The sequence below is a fragment of the Antedon bifida genome, chromosome 5, assembly GCF_963402885.1.
Source record: "Antedon bifida chromosome 5, ecAntBifi1.1, whole genome shotgun sequence".
In the NCBI taxonomy this organism is placed as follows: Eukaryota; Metazoa; Echinodermata; class Crinoidea; order Comatulida; family Antedonidae; genus Antedon; species Antedon bifida.
The window spans coordinates 23,318,417-23,334,744 of NC_136230.1; the positions used below are offsets into that span (position 1 = coordinate 23,318,417).

General features: G+C 31.0%; 3 protein-coding genes across 3 annotated transcripts in view; 2 read left to right on the plus strand and 1 right to left on the minus strand.

The window, feature by feature from the left end:
* Positions 1-1,752, minus strand: part of LOC144843215 (caspase-7-like) — a 65,958-nt gene extending 64,206 nt beyond the window's left edge. Inside the window, exon 1 of the mRNA XM_078699999.1 lies at positions 1,560-1,752. The gene's annotated coding sequence lies outside the window, so the exon portion shown is untranslated. The remainder of the gene's footprint in view (positions 1-1,559) is intronic.
* A 994-nt stretch (positions 1,753-2,746) lies between these two features.
* LOC144843217 (progressive ankylosis protein homolog) lies at positions 2,747-6,712 on the plus strand. Its single transcript, XM_078700004.1, has 5 exons — positions 2,747-2,832; positions 3,347-3,476; positions 4,124-4,247; positions 5,941-6,040; positions 6,351-6,712. The coding sequence occupies exons 1-5, from the start codon at positions 2,773-2,775 to the stop codon at positions 6,399-6,401; spliced, it is 465 nt and encodes a 154-aa protein (XP_078556130.1). The 5' UTR covers positions 2,747-2,772; the 3' UTR covers positions 6,402-6,712.
* Positions 6,713-8,661: 1,949 nt separating this feature from the next.
* Positions 8,662-11,236, plus strand: LOC144843219 (mineralization regulator ANKH-like). The gene is made up of 3 exons (XM_078700006.1): positions 8,662-8,782; positions 10,466-10,565; positions 10,876-11,236. Exons 1-3 carry the CDS (start codon positions 8,697-8,699, stop codon positions 11,029-11,031), a joined length of 342 nt encoding a protein of 113 aa, XP_078556132.1. The 5' UTR covers positions 8,662-8,696; the 3' UTR covers positions 11,032-11,236.
* The last annotated feature ends 5,092 nt before the right edge of the window (positions 11,237-16,328 follow it).

Here is a 16,328-nt window from a genome sequence, read left to right on the forward strand (position 1 = left end):
GGGACAATATATCTTTAAGTTATGAATATTATGAAATGAATATATTTTTAGTAATAAAAGAAAAACAAATATTACTACGTCTGAAGTTATTTTGGCCTTCATGGTTCAATGGCGTGTAGGCCTACGTGGGTATATCAAAAGTACTACAAAGCAAATAATTGTCTTTTGTGCACAGCCTGGTTGTAGCTGTAGGCTAAATCAACCTTTATTATTTCGTTACAAAGCGTACATATTGTTTGCCGTATAGTTTTACAATCTTTACAAAGTCAACTCTATTTTAGGGTAAGCTAAAATAAATTTTAATTTGTGTTTAAAGTTTAAAAAACGGTTTAGTATTTACATTGAAGAAAACCGTTTAACAGATACTACAGTACAAACTAATGCATAAAATTGTACTTACTTGTAATTTTCATTTCATTTATTCTTTATTTCGTAATCAAATGTACATAATACAGCATTACACATACAAAAGCTCTTAAACTAATATACATAGCCTACTTACATAATAAAACACTACAAACAAATATACAAAAGCCCATGCACCACAAACTGGTAATACGTGTACATATTTCTCATAATGCACATAACCAGGAGATTATTAGAGTGGTTGACTCTTAGTGAGAAACCATAGCTGATGCACTATTATGTCGTGGTAAATTAAGTATCATACGCAAATTTAATTTGACGATTAGGCCAACATTTGAAGAAAAAAAATTTACGATTTGCACATTTTCTTATTGAGATTTATTTAAATTAGTAAATAGGTAGCCAACAGCCGAAAGTAAGTAGGCCTATTAACCGGTATGCTTCCGATATAAATTTATTAAACTGCACAGGCTTATCTATACCAATATTCTTGTAACTACAGTAACTTTGAATGGTATAACCAAGTTCACAAAGCTATAATTATTTTAACGTACATAAGCCTACTATATCGTACCTACTACTACTGCTATATAGTACGTGTTTGATTCTGAAATTATATTTTTAAAGTTTTAGTCTGCATAAATTAAAATACATTATTATTCGTTATCTTTCTGTGTTGAATAAAATAGACAACGCGCTTTATATTATAAATAAATATTATAAATTGTGACTATTTATAATATTTGATCACAATGGCATATGCATTGATTGTCGATTTTATTTTATTTTGCAACAGTAGGTTTTTGCTCGAACCTTCAGTAATTTGCTCAAACGTTTCCGGTCTGTTTAATGTGAGATCAGCCATTTTGAGTTTCACAATGCATTCCATAATGTATTCAACTAGATGATACGCTCGTGTTCACAAATGGTTTTCGAATACACAGTAATTTCTAATACTGACTACCAAATGTAAAAACAATGCAAATGTCAGAGCGGTATTTGTTAGGCACATTTTGAACTTCAACTGCAGTTAATAGGCCTATTTAGTTATGTATGTATTTACAATAAATCAGTATTGAAATAATCTATTTGTAAAATGCACTAGTGATAACTATATTATTTAGTATTCAGTTATTCTGCATATTAGATTATGAAAGCAGTACAATAGTTCATTACTCTTTGTCATAACATACCTGTTATTGTTGCTTTTGCTTTTCCACAAAGGTGATCAGCAAATGTATTCAGTTGTTCTCGGGTGGCTAAAAGGGTGCGAACAAATTTAATTCAATTTGATCTCTATATCTTCTTCGAAATAACGAGTGTAGTTATTTCGAGGATTTTCGATATTTGTCTGAACCTGAAATCGGGCCTGAAATACAGACTTGTAAGACGCGTTTAGAAATCGATTTGCAGACAGCAAACATCAGAATGATAAGAATGGCGTAGGTTCACATACCGTATGGCTATATGAGGCGGGCCGCATAAATATGGATTTCGAATCAACCAATGAATAAACGGATGTTATTTTGGTTTCAAAAAGAGTACTTATACGAAAGCCTATTGGTGCCATTTTGAATATATTATGTTTTTCGAGCGTAATCCGATTAATAATCCGTTCAACAAATGAATTAGTAATCCGTCGAAACGAATTACAACATATCCATTAAGTGTCATTTAAAGTATATGTTGTAATTCGTTTAAGCGGATGAATAATCTTTTCAAACGAATTAGTAATCCGTCCAAACGGATTAGTAATTTGTTCAAACGGATTAGTAATTTGATTAAACGAATTACTAATTTGTTCAAACAGATTAGTAATCTGTTTAAACAGATTAGTAATCTGTTTAAACAGATTAGTAATTTGTTTAAACAGATTAGTAATCCGTTCAAACGGATTAGTAATTCGTTTGAACAGATTACTAATCCGTTCAATTAGTAATCCGTTCAAACAGATTAGTAATTTGTTCAAACGGATTACTTATTCGTTTGAACGGAATACTAATCTGTTTAAACAGATTACTAATCTGTTTGAACAAATTAGTAATTTAAACAAATTACTAATCCGTTTGAACAAATTACTAATCCGTTTAAATGGATTACTAATTCGTTTGAACAGATTATTAATCCGTTTAAAAAAATTACAACATATACTTTATATGGCATTTTGATGGATATGTTGTAATTCGTATGAATGGATTATTAATCCGTTCAAACGAATTACTAATTTGTAAATTCATATGCAAACTTTGTATCTATAAATAGAGGCATCATAATCTAATTGAATGCTTTATTTTAACCTTTGAACCTTAGAGCATGATAAGAGTGAAAAAGTAATGATTAAATTCATTGATTACCTTTCAGTATTTTTAATTTTCCATTTGTTTCTTATAGAAAAAAGAGAGCACCATGGTAAAAAGGAGACATATAAAGAATTTTGATATATGTTGTCTTCTGCTAGGATTTGCGGTAACATATTTTGATCTTTAATTAAAAAAACCAAATATAACTTTGTTTTTGTAATAAATAACTGACTCCACAATAAACTGAACTGTTCAGAGAGTATCACAATCAAATACAGTCGACACAATTATTGTATTGTTTACTTTTTAACTTATAAATATTTGCAGTTATTTAGAAGGCTTTTTTGCACTGTTTATTCCAGTGAATTCCCCATAAACTTCTAAATTTAGACAAACTAAAAATGATATGATATTGCAGTGAACAAATACTGAATATATATATACAGTTACTGCAGTAGCTGAAGTAGAGACAGACATGGGTAAAGCCTATCTCCCTACAATCTAAACAAATCATGAGGTCAGATTTGTGAGTTACTTACAGTATACCCCAGGATCAAATGTTAGCTGGGTCAATGTATACACTATGAATTTGGTGGCTTGGGGTCAGTATGTTATATTAAATATATGTACATATATAATACAATTTAAAATTGTTTGTATATTCTATTTTATGATTTTAGGTTGCTTCCAGTTTATTTTGGATTCCTGGAATTGTAGTTAATTTTTACACAAGTAGTTTGGGTGTATCTGAAGAGGTCGCTCAAATGTGCGTGGTACCATTGAAGATATTCTCTGTGTTCCCCTTATTAGGTAAGGTTATTTTTTATATGTTCTTTTGAAGCCAAATACTTTTATTACACTTTATTAAAATGGAACTTGGATAGCATTATTATAATGCTATCCAAGTTAGGCTTCTTACATGCTCAATTCCATTTCAGATACGATGCAACTTGTGCCAAAATATGTTAATGTTATGCCCAAATATGGGCAAAATCATGCTGATATATGGGCACATCAAATTTTGTTGTCACATAAAGTTTGATAGTAGACAGAGCTTACTGTACTAAAACGTTATGTTATACAACCCTGCAGTATCTGATTTTTGCTTAATAAAACTTGATTTGCAAATTATAATTGTAATTGACTTCATTTAAAGATGTATTGTCCCCCTGAAAATAATTTTTTAAAGTTTTTTTTGTTGAATATGCCATTTTAATGTCACTGCTGCCAGCCAATGGATTTTTGGTTGAATTTAACCATTTATCATGTTATTTTATAAGTGAAAACATTATTTTTTTTCGGTTTTTTGATTCACTTTATTAAAACTACAAAATAACCTATTCAAAGTTTGATTTAATTAATCTTCATTTTTCATGTTTTTGGGGGACAATACATCTTTAATTAATTTAACTTATTTTCTACTAATTTTTTTGCTTTGTTTTTCTTTCTCGTTTTAGTGGGATGGCGATCCCATAATATATCATGGTTGCTATTAATGAAGAAAACCACAGCAATATTTCCTAGTGCTATTATGAGATTGGTCATATTAATTGTTGTTTTGAACGTGTTTCCAAAACTAGGGTAAGATATTTCATTGTATTTTAATGTCATATCACTACCATATTTGGGCATATCACTACCACAATTTGGGCAAATCACACTTTTTTTGTCAAACTAGTTTGATAGTGTAGACAGAGCTTAAAACAGTAAATGGTGAAAATGTAATAGTTGGAAAAAGAATGTTTTCAGCTGGGATTTTAAAAGGATAACACACTGTCAGGTTTAAATTAGATGGAGTCCACATTCATGTAAATTATGCATTATGTTATTTATTTATTTATTTATTTATTTTAACCATATTTAATGAGGGTGATCCATCCAGCATTTGCTGATCATTTGGGACCCTCAGAACAGATACAATATACAAAAAACAACAAGAACAGAAAAGTAAAAGGAAAAAATAAAATAAATTACATAAGACTAAAAATAATAAGAAAATTTGAAAAATAGAAAATAACTGAAATGTTAAATTAATCAAAATATAAAATATATATATATAAATAAAAATTTAGATCTACTATTTTACAATTAAAATCTGGAAAAGGATTACATAGTTTTGAGAAAAGTCATAAGCCAGTTTTGAAAGAGGAAAAGGATAAGGAATTGCGGTCCCAAGTAATTTTATTTAAGTTAAAACTTAACTTCATAGGTCCTAGTCATTGCAAGTCCAAAATTCCCTATTGTTTAAGCTTGGTTCCCACTAGGACGTAACGCCAGGAAGTAAACGGAACGTAATCGTGTTGACCAATCACAAGCGACAGTTTGAATAATCCATCGCTTGTCATTGGTCAACTAACTTTGCATGTGTGTGAATGACTACTGTCAATCAAGTACTCTTAATTTTTACAATTTCTTAGCTGGTATTGAATGGTTGCATGCAGACGTGGGTGATATAGCCTGTGTTATTTACAAATGAACATAAGCCAATTAGTGTTGTAATTAAACATGTTTACATTTTATGCAATTACACTCAACATCATTTATAGTTAATACCATCATGCTCCTAATTGAAGTGTTATAAATCAGTAGTGGCTTGTTTCTATGTGATGGATAGTATTTATTAATTACATATTTTATATTATGTTACTTCAGATTTATTTACAATATGGTAGCATATCTACACCCCTATTCTACACTCCTGAGGGTTGTGTATGTGTTGTCTTGTGTACAGGATTACCACAGTGAATAAATTCGCTTGTGGTTATCCTTGGCTATGTTCCTAAATATCTAGATCACTGTAAAATATATTGGACTTTGCTTATGTAGAGCATCTTGTGTACGGGATTGCTGCCACATTTAAGAAGGATTGTGAATAAATTTGCTTATGGCTATCCATGGCAATTTGTCTAAATATATATATATATATATATATATATATATATATATATATGTTTGATGGCTCAAATCTAGAGCATTACCCAATCGATCACTGTAAAATGTCTGGGACTGAATTATAATAGACCCAAAATACACAGATCTAGTCTGTGCAAAACCACTGGGCTATTACTTAAAGATAACTATCTGCCATCTTCAATTTAATCTTACTACTGCTAAATTTCAAATATAAATACCGTATTTATTCAAATTAACGCCTCCCTCGAATAAACAGCCTTTAAAAATCCTGAACAATAAACGCCCCGGGAAGGCAAGCACAATAGTGTTAACAGTATTGAGAGTTGGCTTTAATAAGGTGGTTTTTTTCCTACTGTTACAGGATCCATGGAGCCCCCTTAGGAATTGCAGCACTTGTGTCTGGTTTTGCAGTGGAGGCACTATCAGTACAAATAGCAGCATTCATTGTAGAATACAAAATGGTCAGTTATTATATTTTATTCACTCCTTTTTATAAAAATAATATCAAGCTATTGAGCCAACATTATGCAATTGTATGACCCACTATACAACCCCTGGGAGAGGTGTGTCATTTGTCTGATGTTCGGTATACCTTATGAATACCATGGTGCACCCCTGCATCAAAAAAGTGACTTACCTTTAGGTGATCATGATACACCCAACAATGATGCATGTTGTTCATGGTATTTTTATGTGACGTACCATTTAGGTTTTTAGACACACCTGTGTCAATAATTATTTGTAAATGACTCATCCATTCGAATCCTGCAGAAAAGAAGCCGTCCAGTAAACAAGGTCCAATGGTACCATACAGTCAAGTAACGAACAAGAAACAACAACCTTCATAAATGGAGATACAACAGATGGCCAGAAAGTTCTGGAAGAAAATGAAGAAGATTCAGTTGAGATGAAATCATTAACCAATTGATAGTAGCACAAACTGGATGACCTAATATGGAAGAGGATACAATATTGAAGAAAATTCCTTTTAAATTAAGATATTTAAATGAAGATGTTCCTGAACAAAGAAGGCCATCTCTAGGAAGACGATCAAACAAAAGGACTGAACAGTTTAAAATATTTTGGGGGATAGGGGAACTTCCGCTTCTGGTCTTTCTAGTTTAAAAAGCCATTTCAGACTATGGACTTGGAATATATTTTATACTATATCTGATACTAAACCAAAGATTACTATTCCTAATGTTTTCTATGATTTATACTAATGTATCTCAGAACATTTAACTGTAAATTCTGAAACCAAAGTTTTCAATTCAATTCAATTCAAAAAGACATTTATTTTCCTCCATAGCAATACAGTACAAAATAATAAACAAAAATGGTAAGGAATATAAAAAATGAAATAGATGTTTGTTGGATAAACAACAGAAAAGTTTATAATAATAAATGTAATACTTTGTAATGATGATTTTTATAGAGTATATATTTGTATAGTTTTTAAGATCTTCCAAATTATAGAGTGGGCTTTCCAAAAAATGTTAATTTAAAAGTTTTTTAAAATGTTAGACTAATAAATAGTATTAAGAGGACAAGATTCCATTTTTTCAGATTACCTTATTTTTAATAAAATGAAAATTATAGATTTTTATTTTAAAGACAATTTCAATACAGTATTAAAATGGAACCACCTTGTGTTGTAAATAGAAGAGTAAATTATGTCTTCCGGTTAAGCACACACCAAAGTGCTGAAGGTGCATGTGGAAAGCCAAAAGAATTTATCACAATTTTGCTTGCAAATTTAGTAATATAAATGATGTGTTTTTGTTGCTATGCTATTGTGCTGCAAATTATTATAAGTAACAATTTAAAACTAATTAAAAATGTTTACTTTATTTAACACTTTCAGTCTTTATTATAAATGTACTGAAGCATCGTAATATCGCTAATATTTAGCGTTTTGCAATCATAATACATTATGTATATATAGTTATGTGCATTTTATATATATATATATCATTATTACAGCAAGAAACAAGTGAAGTTCCCCATTAGGACGAAATTTTACACTACTACTGTAGGGAGAAATGTGACAATGTTAGGAGAAAATATCTGTGTATAAACCATATTGCTGCAGCTAATATTATAGTATAGTATAATCATAATAACTGACATTTTCTACTTTGTTATAAAAGTAATGATGTAAATTCATATTTAGCCCTATTTGACATTACTTTGCAATTGCTTGTTTATATACTGATTACATGTTTACAGTATGAATATTTTAAATAATGATTAAACGTTTATTATTTTATATACTATAAATACAATATAAACAATATTTTGTCCATGATTTTGTGTGTTTTGATTATTCTGTAATAGACCAAGATCGGTAAACAAACTTCTCTCCTATATAGTATCAGCGGCCATTTTTTTTTTATAGTGAATCAGAACAGTGGACATACAGACAGACATACATAGCTTCCTGGTTACAAACACTGATTGGATGTTGTACTTCAAACCAGATGACTGTGACTGACAATAAAAAAACCAACAAACCATCCATAAATGTTTACATGCTATCATAAATTATTGTAAGCCTACTATATTGCACTATTTTATTGTCTAATAGTTAATGTTATGCCCAAATATGGGCAAAATCATGCTGATATATGGGCACATCAAATTTTGTTGTCACATAAAGTTTGATAGTAGACAGAGCTTACTGTACTAAAACGTTATGTTATACAACCCTGCAGTATCTGATTTTTGCTTAATAAAACTTGATTTGCAAATTATAATTGTAATTGACTTCATTTAAAGATGTATTGTCCCCCTGAAAATAATTTTTTAAAGTTTTTTTTGTTGAATATGCCATTTTAATGTCACTGCTGCCAGCCAATGGATTTTTGGTTGAATTTAACCATTTATCATGTTATTTTATAAGTGAAAACATTATTTTTTTTCGGTTTTTTGATTCACTTTATTAAAACTACAAAATAACCTATTCAAAGTTTGATTTAATTAATCTTCATTTTTCATGTTTTTGGGGGACAATACATCTTTAATTAATTTAACTTATTTTCTACTAATTTTTTTGCTTTGTTTTTCTTTCTCGTTTTAGTGGGATGGCGATCCCATAATATATCATGGTTGCTATTAATGAAGAAAACCACAGCAATATTTCCTAGTGCTATTATGAGATTGGTCATATTAATTGTTGTTTTGAACGTGTTTCCAAAACTAGGGTAAGATATTTCATTGTATTTTAATGTCATATCACTACCATATTTGGGCATATCACTACCACAATTTGGGCAAATCACACTTTTTTTGTCAAACTAGTTTGATAGTGTAGACAGAGCTTAAAACAGTAAATGGTGAAAATGTAATAGTTGGAAAAAGAATGTTTTCAGCTGGGATTTTAAAAGGATAACACACTGTCAGGTTTAAATTAGATGGAGTCCACATTCATGTAAATTATGCATTATGTTATTTATTTATTTATTTATTTATTTTAACCATATTTAATGAGGGTGATCCATCCAGCATTTGCTGATCATTTGGGACCCTCAGAACAGATACAATATACAAAAAACAACAAGAACAGAAAAGTAAAAGGAAAAAATAAAATAAATTACATAAGACTAAAAATAATAAGAAAATTTGAAAAATAGAAAATAACTGAAATGTTAAATTAATCAAAATATAAAATATATATATATAAATAAAAATTTAGATCTACTATTTTACAATTAAAATCTGGAAAAGGATTACATAGTTTTGAGAAAAGTCATAAGCCAGTTTTGAAAGAGGAAAAGGATAAGGAATTGCGGTCCCAAGTAATTTTATTTAAGTTAAAACTTAACTTCATAGGTCCTAGTCATTGCAAGTCCAAAATTCCCTATTGTTTAAGCTTGGTTCCCACTAGGACGTAACGCCAGGAAGTAAACGGAACGTAATCGTGTTGACCAATCACAAGCGACAGTTTGAATAATCCATCGCTTGTCATTGGTCAACTAACTTTGCATGTGTGTGAATGACTACTGTCAATCAAGTACTCTTAATTTTTACAATTTCTTAGCTGGTATTGAATGGTTGCATGCAGACGTGGGTGATATAGCCTGTGTTATTTACAAATGAACATAAGCCAATTAGTGTTGTAATTAAACATGTTTACATTTTATGCAATTACACTCAACATCATTTATAGTTAATACCATCATGCTCCTAATTGAAGTGTTATAAATCAGTAGTGGCTTGTTTCTATGTGATGGATAGTATTTATTAATTACATATTTTATATTATGTTACTTCAGATTTATTTACAATATGGTAGCATATCTACACCCCTATTCTACACTCCTGAGGGTTGTGTATGTGTTGTCTTGTGTACAGGATTACCACAGTGAATAAATTCGCTTGTGGTTATCCTTGGCTATTTTCCTAAATATCTAGATCACTGTAAAATATATTGGACTTTGCTTATGTAGAGCATCTTGTGTACGGGATTGCTGCCACATTTAAGAAGGATTGTGAATAAATTTGCTTATGGCTATCCATGGCAATTTGTCTAAATATATATATATATATATATATATATATATGTTTGATGGCTCAAATCTAGAGCATTACCCAATCGATCACTGTAAAATGTCTGGGACTGAATTATAATAGACCCAAAATACACAGATCTAGTCTGTGCAAAACCACTGGGCTATTACTTAAAGATAACTATCTGCCATCTTCAATTTAATCTTACTACTGCTAAATTTCAAATATAAATACCGTATTTATTCAAATTAACGCCTCCCTCGAATAAACAGCCTTTAAAAATCCTGAACAATAAACGCCCCGGGAAGGCAAGCACAATAGTGTTAACAGTATTGAGAGTTGGCTTTAATAAGGTGGTTTTTTTCCTACTGTTACAGGATCCATGGAGCCCCCTTAGGAATTGCAGCACTTGTGTCTGGTTTTGCAGTGGAGGCACTATCAGTACAAATAGCAGCATTCATTGTAGAATACAAAATGGTCAGTTATTATATTTTATTCACTCCTTTTTATAAAAATAATATCAAGCTATTGAGCCAACATTATGCAATTGTATGACCCACTATACAACCCCTGGGAGAGGTGTGTCATTTGTCTGATGTTCGGTATACCTTATGAATACCATGGTGCACCCCTGCATCAAAAAAGTGACTTACCTTTAGGTGATCATGATACACCCAACAATGATGCATGTTGTTCATGGTATTTTTATGTGACGTACCATTTAGGTTTTTAGACACACCTGTGTCAATAATTATTTGTAAATGACTCATCCATTCGAATCCTGCAGAAAAGAAGCCGTCCAGTAAACAAGGAGAATGGTACCATACAGTCAAGTAACGAACAAGAAACAACAACCTTCATAAATGGAGATACAACAGATGGCCAGAAAGTTCTGGAAGAAAATGAAGAAGATTCAGTTGAGATGAAATCATTAACCAATTGATAGTAGCACAAACTGGATGACCTAATATGGAAGAGGATACAATATTGAAGAAAATTCCTTTTAAATTAAGATATTTAAATGAAGATGTTCCTGAACAAAGAAGGCCATCTCTAGGAAGACGATCAAACAAAAGGACTGAACAGTTTAAAATATTTTGGGGGATAGGGGAACTTCCGCTTCTGGTCTTTCTAGTTTAAAAAGCCATTTCAGACTATGGACTTGGAATATATTTTATACTATATCTGATACTAAACCAAAGATTACTATTCCTAATGTTTTCTATGATTTATACTAATGTATCTCAGAACATTTAACTGTAAATTCTGAAACCAAAGTTTTCAATTCAATTCAATTCAAAAAGACATTTATTTTCCTCCATAGCAATACAGTACAAAATAATAAACAAAAATGGTAAGGAATATAAAAAATGAAATAGATGTTTGTTGGATAAACAACAGAAAAGTTTATAATAATAAATGTAATACTTTGTAATGATGATTTTTATAGAGTATATATTTGTATAGTTTTTAAGATCTTCCAAATTATAGAGTGGGCTTTCCAAAAAATGTTAATTTAAAAGTTTTTTAAAATGTTAGACTAATAAATAGTATTAAGAGGACAAGATTCCATTTTTTCAGATTACCTTATTTTTAATAAAATGAAAATTATAGATTTTTATTTTAAAGACAATTTCAATACAGTATTAAAATGGAACCACCTTGTGTTGTAAATAGAAGAGTAAATTATGTCTTCCGGTTAAGCACACACCAAAGTGCTGAAGGTGCATGTGGAAAGCCAAAAGAATTTATCACAATTTTGCTTGCAAATTTAGTAATATAAATGATGTGTTTTTGTTGCTATGCTATTGTGCTGCAAATTATTATAAGTAACAATTTAAAACTAATTAAAAATGTTTACTTTATTTAACACTTTCAGTCTTTATTATAAATGTACTGAAGCATCGTAATATCGCTAATATTTAGCGTTTTGCAATCATAATACATTATGTATATATAGTTATGTGCATTTTATATATATATATCATTATTACAGCAAGAAACAAGTGAAGTTCCCCATTAGGACGAAATTTTACACTACTACTGTAGGGAGAAATGTGACAATGTTAGGAGAAAATATCTGTGTATAAACCATATTGCTGCAGCTAATATTATAGTATAGTATAATCATAATAACTGACATTTTCTACTTTGTTATAAAAGTAATGATGTAAATTCATATTTAGCCCTATTTGACATTACTTTGCAATTGCTTGTTTATATACTGATTACATGTTTACAGTATGAATATTTTAAATAATGATTAAACGTTTATTATTTTATATACTATAAATACAATATAAACAATATTTTGTCCATGATTTTGTGTGTTTTGATTATTCTGTAATAGACCAAGATCGGTAAACAAACTTCTCTCCTATATAGTATCAGCGGCCATTTTTTTTTATAGTGAATCAGAACAGTGGACATACAGACAGACATACATAGCTTCCTGGTTACAAACACTGATTGGATGTTGTACTTCAAACCAGATGACTGTGACTGACAATAAAAAAACCAACAAACCATCCATAAATGTTTACATGCTATCATAAATTATTGTAAGCCTACTATATTGCACTATTGTCAACAAGATTGTGCCCAAATGAATGGTACCATACAGTCAAGTAACGAACAGGAAACAACAACCTTCATAAATGGAGATACAACAGATGGCCAGAAAGTTCTGGAAGAAAATGAAGAAGATTCAGTTGAGATGAAATCATTAACCAATTGATAGTAGCACAAACTGGATGACCTAATATGGAAGAGGATACAATATTGAAGAAAATTCCTTTTAAATTAAGATATTTAAATGAAGATGTTCCTGAACAAAGAAGGCCATCTCTAGGAAGACGATCAAACAAAAGGACTGAACAGTTTAAAATATTTTGGGGGATAGGGGAACTTCCGCTTCTGGTCTTTCTAGTTTAAAAAGCCATTTCAGACTATGGACTTGGAATATATTTTATACTATATCTGATACTAAACCAAAGATTACTATTCCTAATGTTTTCTATGATTTATACTAATGTATCTCAGAACATTTAACTGTAAATTCTGAAACCAAAGTTTTCAATTCAATTCAATTCAAAAAGACATTTATTTTCCTCCATAGCATGCAATACAGTACAAAATAATAAACAAAAATGGTAAGGAATATAAAAAATGAAATAGATGTTTGTTGGATAAACAACAGAAAAGTTTATAATAATAAATGTAATACTTTGTAATGATGATTTTTATAGAGTATATATTTGTATAGTTTTTAAGATCTTCCAAATTATAGAGTGGGCTTTCCAAAAAATGTTAATTTAAAAGTTTTTTAAAATGTTAGACTAATAAGTAGTATTAAGAGGACATTTTCTACTTTGTTATAATGTCAAATGAATTAGAATAACGATTTACACATGTATAACACTTAATCCGGCTCTTTTTTGATAAAGAATCTGAACTGGTTGTCCTCTTTAAAAGATGGTTAATATACACAAATTAAAAATAGTGATGAACACAGTATTCATTATATCATGTTATACATGAGAGAGATCTATTCGTGATACGACTTGTAGGCACCATTCAGATGCGTATTCTGGGGTTCAGAACTCCTCTCCCCTTCTTTGACAGCCAACTGTAAATTGTTGGGAGTAATAATTAGAGCTATAACTCTCAAACGTAGTTACTGGAGTTATTGGTATTAAAACTATTATCAACAGGATCTCGCTATTGAAACAAACTGATAACTCAAATTACAACAATCACTGATATAGAATCTAATTACTAATTACCAGGATAACAGACAATCATGACAACCACAACATTGGCCTGGAACGTTCTGTTAGCAAAACTAATTTAATTTCAGTACAGACCTTCTTATGTGGTGAAATTAGATACAACTTAGTCTGTTGGTTAAATGTAATTTTTATACAAACATAATAAGTACAAGCAATACGTCACTAGTGAGACGTAGTAGGCCCACCGTATCTTAACATTAGGCAATACGTCACATAGGAAATCGATAGGAATGGGATTTATATTTTAAAAATCAGCAATACGTGATTATGACGTTTTTAGGTGTTCGGATACGTCACACAGGACAGGAGCGATTAAGTCACGTAATAGGGGATTGCGACAAACAGCAATAGGCCTACGTAATTATGACGTTTTTAGGTGTTCGGATACGTCACACACAGGACAGGAGCGATTAAGTCACGAATAGGGGATTGCGACAAACAACAATATGCCTACGTAATTATGACGTTTTTTGGTTTTCGGTTATACGTCACACAGGACAGGAGTGATTAAGTCACGAATAGGGGATTGCGACAAACAGCAATATGCCTACGTAATTATGGCGTTTTTAGGTTAGCTAGAATACTCATCGCACGGGACAGCGCTAGGTCATGATTAGCACGTTACTGTTTTGGTTGATTTTTTTCATCTATCCTATCCTAGCCTACACTTTCATAGCTTTAGTAACGTTTAGTAACGTATTTCCGTATCATCTTAGTATCTTTATAATCGTACACCGTATGGTGCTTATGTAGATATCCAGTTATGCCTACAATTAAGATAATTAATTGCAAATTGGCGATAAGCGTTCTATCCAATATTTGAACCAACTAGCAAATTTAATTAAATAAACAGCTCTCTGATAACACCATGGATACATATACATTTCAAGATACACCTGAGTGTAATCGTCACACCTGCGGTATTTAAGTTAGCTTAAAGGCCAGGTGCGGGCAAAAAATTTCTATTGATCATACATTCCAATAATTATCGATCTATAGTTTCCCCTATGTTTCATAATTTTTGGGATTTTATTTGTGTTACACGAGCTTGTTGAAAATAAGCATATTCTTATCAGTGGGGGGATAGTTCAAATTATACAGTAAAATATCTATTCTTTTGTACACAAATTTTGTAAATAGAGAGGCATTTTAAAAAGCTATGAAAAATAAACGGTGTGGTAAAAAATGTTATCAGATGACTAAATATAGGTAATATAACTTGAATTTTACATTTCTGGTATTTTTATTCAACTTCAGATTTTTATTCTCATGCTATAGCAACAATTATCCACCGTATATCCACCATCTTTTTTCACCTTCTAGGGAGTCACCAGACATGTTATTACATTAGGTTAAACTACCTAACTACTGAAAAAAGTCTTCCTGGTTTTTATGGCAGAATTTTGGCATATTTTGTATTTGACCATATTAAGGGAAATTCATGTTTTTTCGTCTTGATTTCTGTTACAAATATTTGATTTATGTACAATTAACCAGATATTATATTTAAAATTCATGCCTGTACCTGAGCTTTAATTGGCGAAAACTTTGTCCACTTCAACATAACATCGATTCGGAAACGGGAGCTTCACCTCAAACAGTTTACTCCAGTAAGCACGTATGAATCACCCGATTCTATAGCTGTTAGTACACTCAGTGTGGAAGACTGTCGACAGTCTGCCAGAGAGACCTGTCTGACTGTATTAAGTACTTTTAATACACGATATCGCTGTCATTAGGTTCCTATCTAGAGACAATTTGTAACGTTATAATAATGTATTTAATATAAAATCCACTCGGCAACCAGAATAGTAGCAGGTTTATCGTATTGCCATGCAAGAATGGATAGGCGTTTTCCTCTGCTTTTTGGCCTTCTAGTCAGTTATTGTTATTGATTATACGAATTACGTAATTAGTTTAGTAGCTCATCTACCTTTTTGCAGGGCATACTCAATATCGTAGAGGCTAGGCAAGTTAAGTATGAGTTGGCATGGTACGAGTCGACCAGGGTACAACCACTAGCCTTACTAGAAGAACATAGGCTATAGGTCTGCGGGAATGGGAAATCTGGCCTAGAAGGCATAGGCCTACAGGAATCCAGTCAAGTCGCCCCATCGCAAAGTCGCCCCATACAAAGTCGCCCAATACAAAGTCGCCCCATCGCATTGGGTACGCCCAAAAAAAGCCATCATATGAGTGTTATGCGCGATTTGAACGATTTGCGCAATTTAAAATTGCGCAAAGAATTCCTTGCGCAATTTGAATTGAAACATCTGTTTCAAATTGCGCAAGCAACGTATTAAATTGCGCAAGTAATCTGCAAATTGCGCAAGGTTTTTCGACAGATTGTGAAATCATGCACACCCATATTTTTATAGTAATTTCTAAGAATGATTAAAAATTAAAGATAATATCGCATTTCCTTGTTTTAATAGTGAAAATGTTGTTA